Source organism: Tupaia chinensis, unplaced genomic scaffold (assembly GCF_000334495.1).
Source record: "Tupaia chinensis unplaced genomic scaffold, TupChi_1.0 Scaffold000374_1, whole genome shotgun sequence".
NCBI classification, from domain to species: domain Eukaryota; kingdom Metazoa; phylum Chordata; class Mammalia; order Scandentia; family Tupaiidae; genus Tupaia; species Tupaia belangeri.
The window spans coordinates 536,764-544,094 of NW_006159872.1; the positions used below are offsets into that span (position 1 = coordinate 536,764).

At 58.9% G+C, this 7,331-nt stretch overlaps 1 protein-coding gene across 1 annotated transcript in view; it reads left to right on the forward strand.

Annotated features, from left to right (window-relative positions):
- LOC102489246 (thrombospondin-3) overlaps positions 1 to 7,331 on the forward strand; it is a 21,442-nt gene that overhangs the window by 4,740 nt on the left and 9,371 nt on the right. Inside the window, exons 9-23 of the mRNA XM_027773797.1 lie at positions 81 to 229; positions 552 to 692; positions 904 to 981; positions 2,052 to 2,204; positions 2,325 to 2,435; positions 2,523 to 2,630; positions 2,948 to 3,107; positions 3,438 to 3,556; positions 3,684 to 3,736; positions 4,012 to 4,205; positions 4,384 to 4,562; positions 4,667 to 4,715; positions 4,939 to 5,135; positions 5,384 to 5,556; positions 6,432 to 6,571. Coding sequence (XP_027629598.1) covers positions 81 to 229; positions 552 to 692; positions 904 to 981; positions 2,052 to 2,204; positions 2,325 to 2,435; positions 2,523 to 2,630; positions 2,948 to 3,107; positions 3,438 to 3,556; positions 3,684 to 3,736; positions 4,012 to 4,205; positions 4,384 to 4,562; positions 4,667 to 4,715; positions 4,939 to 5,135; positions 5,384 to 5,556; positions 6,432 to 6,571 — 2,004 coding nt within the window. The remainder of the gene's footprint in view (positions 1 to 80; positions 230 to 551; positions 693 to 903; positions 982 to 2,051; positions 2,205 to 2,324; positions 2,436 to 2,522; positions 2,631 to 2,947; positions 3,108 to 3,437; positions 3,557 to 3,683; positions 3,737 to 4,011; positions 4,206 to 4,383; positions 4,563 to 4,666; positions 4,716 to 4,938; positions 5,136 to 5,383; positions 5,557 to 6,431; positions 6,572 to 7,331) is intronic.

Below are 7,331 nucleotides of genomic sequence, written 5' to 3' on the forward strand. Positions count from 1 at the left end.
CCCGCCCCGCCCCCCCCCCCGTGGCTTCGGCTCCCCCAAGTGGGTGACCACTGGGTGGCTCTGACTGTGCCCACCCCCAGGCTTCCACGAGCAGCGTTCCCACTGCAGCCCCAATCCCTGCTTCCGAGGCGTGGACTGCATGGAGGTGTACGAGTACCCCGGCTACCGCTGCGGGCCCTGTCCCCCGGGTCTCCAGGGCAATGGCACTCACTGCAAGGACATCAATGAGGTGGGAGGGCAGCACCCAGGGCACACAGCTGGGGGAGTGTCAGGAGGGCCCGAGAAGGTGGGGTGAACGCTGGCCAGCAGAGGAGCCTGGGGTGACATGAGACGGGAAGGAGACGGAAGGCCTGCAGCAGGGACTGAGGGCCACACTGGGGAGGAGCCGGGGGTGTGGAGGGAAAATGGAGACAGCTCGACATGGGGCTGTGGTGGGCTCAGGAGCACCTGGGCTGGGTGGGGAGAGCTGCAGAAGGGGCAGGCCAGCGTCCAGGAGCCCTGGTAGAAGGGGCCATGGGGAGGCCTGAGCATTGCCTTCTCCTTGTCCCCAGTGCGCTCACGCCGACCCCTGCTTCCCGGGCTCCAGCTGCATCAACACCATGCCCGGTTTCCACTGTGAGGCCTGTCCTCGAGGCTACAAAGGCACACAGGTGTCTGGTGTGGGCATCGACTACGCCCGAGCCAGCAAACAGGTCGGGCTGGGCAGTGTGTAGACAAGGGGTCTTGGCTTCATAAAGCCCAGGGGACTTCTGGGTTGGATGTGGGGCCCTTGTGAGAAATGGGATGAGGCTGGCTCTGCACGGGCTTTGGGTCTGGGCTTCATGCTGGTGTTCCCAGAGAAGGCCACATCAGTTGCCTCAGACCCACCATAGAGCTGGTCCCACCCAACGTCTGCCCCTCCAGGTCTGCAACGACATTGATGAATGCAACGATGGGAACAATGGTGGCTGTGACCCCAACTCTGTCTGCACCAACACCGTGGTGAGCTGAATACCTAGACAGCAACTGGGCTGACAGGAAGGCATGACTCTTACCTTCACATTCCCTGCCGCCTCCCTTAGGGCACTGCACAGGTCTCTTTGTAGTCTTGGTTTGGAATCCTGGTTTGGCCTTTAGCAAATTATTTAACCTTGGGACAAGCAGACGGCATAGCTGGACTTCCACATGGTTGACCATGGGTCAAGTCCTGGATCTGGCTGCTTGAAAATCATGTTGGGCGTGTATGCTCCAAATCCTGAGAAAACGGAGAAGGGATTGTTGTGTGGCCATCCCCACCAGGGAATGATTTCTTTTTCTTTTTTGAGAGGTTTTTGCTATAAGGCGTGTGCGCCAGAAAGACAGAGACAGAAAGTGAGAAATCATCCCCAAGGGGGATGGCCACACCACAATCCCTTCTCCTCCTGGGATCTTGGGCACGCACACACATGTGCCCAGTGTGAGTTCAAGCCACCGGGTCTGGGACTCGAACCATGGTCAGCTACTTGAGACCCCAGTGACATAGCCATTACACCAGCTGCTGGTCCCTCCACCATGGGGTCATTTACATTTCCTCTCACTCTCTCTTTCTTGCAAGCACACATGCCCTAAGGCAAAAATCTCTTTTAAAACAAACAAATCTTTTTTATTTTATTTTTTGCCATAGGGCATATGTGTTCATGGGAGACAGAGAGAAAGTGGGAAATCATCCCCAGGGTGATGATCATGTCACAATCTCTTTTCTATTTTCTCAGGCTTTGGGGCACACAGGCACGCATACCCAGCTTGACCTTCAAGTAGCAGGGTCCGGAACTCAAACACAGCCTGCCCTATGGAAGTCTTAATACCTGAACCAGCACGCCACCTGCTGGCCCCTCTACTTAACCTTCCTGAGCCTTGGTGTCCTCCTTTGAGTAACGGTGCTATTACCTCCCTTGAAGGGCTGTCAGTGCAAACCCAGAAGAGACACCAATATACCTGACATGCTGCAGCACCGTCCAGACCTCGCGGGTGGGGTCCATGGGCCTGAGGCTCACCCTTCTTCCTGAGTGAGTCCCTGCTTCCCCCCCTCTCAGGGCTCTTTCAGATGTGGTCCCTGCCGCCTGGGCTTCCTGGGCAACCAGAGCCACGGCTGCCTCCCAGCTCGGAGCTGCCACAGTCCAGCCCACAGCCCCTGCCACGTCCAAGCTCACTGTCTCTTTGAACGCAATGGGGCAGTGTCTTGCCAGGTGAGCTAGGCCTTGGGCTTAGAAGGAAGGGAAATTTGGGAGAGGGTCATGAAGCCTGAGCAGGGAAGAAAAAGCTGCGGGAACCAGCCCAAACCACCTCCTGCCCTTTGTGTTGGCCAGTGTAACGTGGGCTGGGCAGGGAACGGGAACGTGTGTGGGCCCGACACGGACATCGACGGCTACCCGGACCAGGCGCTGCCCTGCATGGACAACAACAAACACTGCAAGCAGGTGCAAGGACGTGCGGGCCGGTGAGCGTGGAGAGTCCCCGGCTGTGCCAGGGGACCTCATCCTCCTCTTCGTCCCCCTCACCTTTAGGACAACTGCCTTTTAACACCCAACTCTGGACAGGAAGACGCTGATAATGATGGTGTGGGAGACCAGTGTGATGACGACGCCGATGGGGACGGGATCAAGAATGTGGAGGTGACTCCCAGGCAGCCCACCCCTCCCGGCCCCCTTGCTCTCCTTCTGTTCCATGTCTCTTGCCTCAGGCTCATAATCCTGCCTCTCCTCGACACAGGGCAGCTTTCTAGAAAAGGCCCCCATCCTCCAGCTTAGGGGGACATAAACCTGGCACCCCGGACAAGGGGGACTACCTGGAGGCTGAGTGGGTGGGACTGTGCCAAGCAGGCAGACTGTCACAGGGGTGGTGATCTTAGACAGGGTACAGGGACAAGGTGGGCATGAGGCAAGGGCCAGGGGCTCAGAGACCAACCCTTCCCCTCCCACCCCCTGCCCAGGACAATTGCCGGCTGTTCCCCAACAAGGACCAGCAGAACTCAGATACGGACTCTTTTGGTGATGCCTGTGACAACTGCCCGAATGTTCCCAACAATGACCAGAAAGACACGGATGGCAATGGAGAAGGAGATGCCTGTGACAATGACGTGGACGGGGACGGTACAGGCTTGGGGCCGAGGGGTGGCTGGGAGCCTGGATCCTGGGGGGAAAGCAGGTGGCTACAAGAGAAACGGGGCGCTGTGCTTGCAGCTGCCGGCTTGGGTGTGAGATAACCTGCAGCAGACGCCAGTGGGAGTGCGAGGGATGGTGGTGGCTTAGCAGGGTGTGGGCGGGAGGGGAGGGCGACACGGGCCCATGCAGAGATGCTGACCAGTGGTCCTCTGGGTGGGGAGACGAAGCCCGGGGCTTTCACCAACCTGGAAGAGAAGGACATGTTCTAGTGACAGCCTTGTGCTTACCCCGTCACCCCCCCCCACCCCCATCTTCCAGGCATTCCCAATGGACTGGACAATTGCCCGAAAGTCCCCAACCCTCTACAGACAGACAGGGATGAGGACGGGGTGGGAGATGCTTGTGACAGCTGCCCCGAAATGAGCAATCCCACCCAGGTACAGGGGAATGGCGAGGGCAGGGAGGGCTGGGAAAACTAGGGCATCCGCTCTAGCCCTTTGGATGGGAAGGGGTCAGGTCACCTCTGAGTTACCGAGAGATGGTGAGAACAGGCTCCTCTCTCAGACAGATGCAGACAGCGACCTGGTGGGGGACGTCTGTGACACCAATGAAGACAGGTAGGGTCATGCCAGAGGCGCAAGGTCTTACAGGGATATCTTCCTCGCTTGTCGTGTCCGCTCCGTCTCCTGTGTGATTCAGTCCTGATGTTCCTCCACGGAGCAGGACGGCATCCTCACAGTCTACCCTCCACTCCTCCTGCTGACCCTGCACCTCATCCAGCCAACTGCAAGGGTCTGGACGGATGGCGGGTAGACTCCAGAGACTCCTCAGCTGAGGAGGCAGGGAAGGATGGGGGTCTTTAAAGCCTTTATTTGGTGCCTGTTCTGAGCAGCGATGGGGACGGGCATCAGGACACCAAGGACAACTGCCCACAGCTGCCGAATAGCTCCCAGCTGGACTCCGACAACGATGGACTTGGGGATGAGTGTGATGGGGATGACGACAACGACGGTGTCCCGGATTACGTGCCTCCCGGACCTGACAACTGTCGCCTGGTACCCAATCCCAATCAGAAGGACTCAGACGGTAAGCCGGGGGCCCAGCAGTGGCTGGGACTGGGGTAGGGTTTGTTCAGGGACAGGCAGCAGGGGAGCGAGGAAGGGCAGGGTGGGGAAAGAGGTCAGGAAGGCGAGGCCCAGGGGCGCTAGTGCTGGCTAGGGGCAGTGACCAGGGCTTCCTGAGCACCCGGCGTCTCCCTGCCTAGGCAATGGCGTTGGTGATGTGTGTGAAGACGACTTCGACAACGACGCAGTGGTCGACCCCCTGGATGTATGTCCCGAAAGTGCAGAGGTGACCCTCACGGATTTTCGGGCCTATCAGACCGTCGTCCTGGATCCCGAGGGTGATGCTCAGATCGACCCGAATTGGGTCGTGCTCAACCAGGTACCCAGCCAGTGGGTTGAGTGGGCGCTGTCAGACCGGATCACTGGGTGGGGCCCAGGTGGGGAAGCACACCTGCAGCAGGGCTCTTCATTATACAACCCTAGGGCATGGAAATTGTTCAGACCATGAACAGTGACCCCGGCCTGGCAGTGGGTACGTACGGAACACTCAGCTCAGCAATTTCGATAATTTCAGAATACAGGAGTCCTACAGGAGCAGAGGGTGAGGCAGGGGAGGACAGGGAGGGACTGAGGGGCCAGAGCCAGGGCAGTGAGGCAAGCTGGCCACACCTACAGCAGGCGTCCCTTCCCACCCCCGCCCTATGTTGGGCCACAGAAGCTTCACGGCCCCTGACATTCCTCCCACCCAACGCCAGGATACACAGCCTTCAATGGCGTGGACTTTGAAGGCACCTTCCACGTGAACACAGTGACCGATGATGACTACGCAGGCTTTCTCTTCAGTTACCAGGACAGCGGCCGCTTCTACGTGGTCATGTGGAAACAGACGGAGCAGACCTACTGGCAGGCCACACCCTTCCGGGCCGTGGCTCAGCCTGGGCTGCAGCTCAAGGTCCCCCAGTTGTCCCGGATCTCCCAACCCGGGGCCCTTTCCCACAGGCCCTCCGACCAGCCCTAGGATCGCCCTCACAACCTGCCTGGGACCCTTCTTACCTAGCCATCTGGCCTGGTTGTCTCTCTGAGGCTGCGGGGCAGTTTCCAGACACCTTGACCCCCTTTACCACCTGCTCTGACTTACCTGTTCTCTCCTCTCGCCCTGGCCTGTGGTGACCATGTCTTTGCCAATGCCCCTCCCCGCAGGCAGTGACATCGGTGTCAGGCCCAGGTGAGCACCTCCGGAACGCCCTCTGGCATACTGGCCACACCCCTGACCAGGTACGGCTGCTGTGGACTGACCCACGAAACGTGGGCTGGAGGGACAAGACCTCCTATCGATGGCAGCTGCTGCACCGGCCGCAAGTTGGCTACATTCGGTGAGAGGAGGAGCTAAGCCCTCTGGAGGACCCCAAACTGTGCTCTTCCTTCCCCTTTGGCTGGGACTCACCAGCGACCTCCCCTCTACTTAATTCCTTGGTGCTGTGGGAGGGACTGTGCCGCTTTTCTCCATCTCCCTTCTCACCACAGACACAGGACCTACAGGCGATGCTGGGCAAGTCATTCTTCCTCTGTGCCCCGTTTCCCCTCTGTAAAACAAGGGCACCGGGCTAGGTGTCCTTTACAACCCCCTGGGAGCCTCTAAACCCCAGGCCCATCTGTGGAAGGGCAGTCACGTCCATAGCTGGTACAGCTCAGCACCGGCCTCAGGGACGGGTTTGACCTGGAAGGGACCATCATTCACAGAACAGCAAACCAGGGCCCGGACTTCACAGGCCCATCTGTTCCGCACTTTGTCCACAACTTTGCGTCCCCTCCAACAAGGGCCCCTAGTTAGTGGGGATGACGGGGAAGGGAGAGGGAAGAGCCCAGTGAGTCCAAGGACCTGGGTTGGTTCCCCTTTAAGGTGCCTGGGGCTGTGGGGCGCCAGGGCAGGGGATAAAGGGGGGTGGACTAGAGCCTGGGAAGCGGGTGACTTCACCCCCCAGCCCATTGTGCTCATCGTCATGGCAACCCAATCCTCGCTTGGAATGTGGCTGGTGCTTTGAGATGCAAAAGGGGCTGGACAAAGAGCTAGGGGCCCCAGGCCTGAGAAAAGCACCCCCTTCCCTCCCTTTTCCTTCCTCCCTTTGCCCCCCTCCCTTCTCTCTAGGCCTGGTGAGCTGTAGGGGGCTGGGGAGAAGCCAGGCCCTGGGCATGGTGGTACAATGTCCACTGGCACCCTAGCACCAATAGACACCTCTATCTTGGACAGGGTGAAGCTTTATGAGGGTCCCCAGCTAGTGGCAGATTCTGGGGTGATCATTGATACATCCATGCGAGGGGGGCGTCTTGGTGTATTCTGCTTCTCCCAAGAAAACATCATTTGGTCCAATCTCCAGTACCGATGCAATGGTAAGGCTCTAGACAGAGGTCAGCCTGACCCCTCGTGCCCTGGCAGGACGAGCTGCATCCTCTGACCTGACTTATCTCCCCTTCTTCAGACACAGTGCCCGAGGACTTTGAGCCATTCAGGAGGCAGCTGCTCCAGGGAAGGGTGTGAGGAGGTGGCAACGGATTCCCAATCCTGATTTTAGATGGCCTCAGGGTCCATCCTGGAGACCCAGAGGTCTAAGCTACGGCCCCTCAGCCAACCGCAGACCATCCTCAGCACCCTTCAGTGTAGCCCGGGAGGGGTGGTAACCCCTCTGCTTAGGGGATGGGAGGTTTTCAAGGGGTACTACTCAGGCACTAACCCCAGGAAGGATAACGGCACACTGCTATAAAGTATCAGTTTTTTTCTAAGCCAGTGTAATTGCTTATTTAGGGATTTTTCTGGGACAGGGTGGGGAACAGAATCTGAGGGGGTAAGGGAGAGAGCCTGGAAGGATGGAAGTTAGAAATCTAGGAGAAGTTTGGCCGAGTTTGGGGCGCGGAGGGGGAAGGTGCATGGTTAAGGATGGGGTGCTGGTCGAGGACGGCTAAAGCCCTCCCAGCCCCACTTACTCACGGTGGCAGCGGCGACACTCCAGTCTATCTTAGCTTAGCTCAGCCAGGATCGAGAGGCAGGAGGGCGAGGGCTGACCCGCTCCGGGTGAGGGGGAGGCCGGGGGGCCGGGAGGGCCGGAGGCCGGGACGAGTGCAATATTGGCGGGGGAAAGAACAACACTGCACC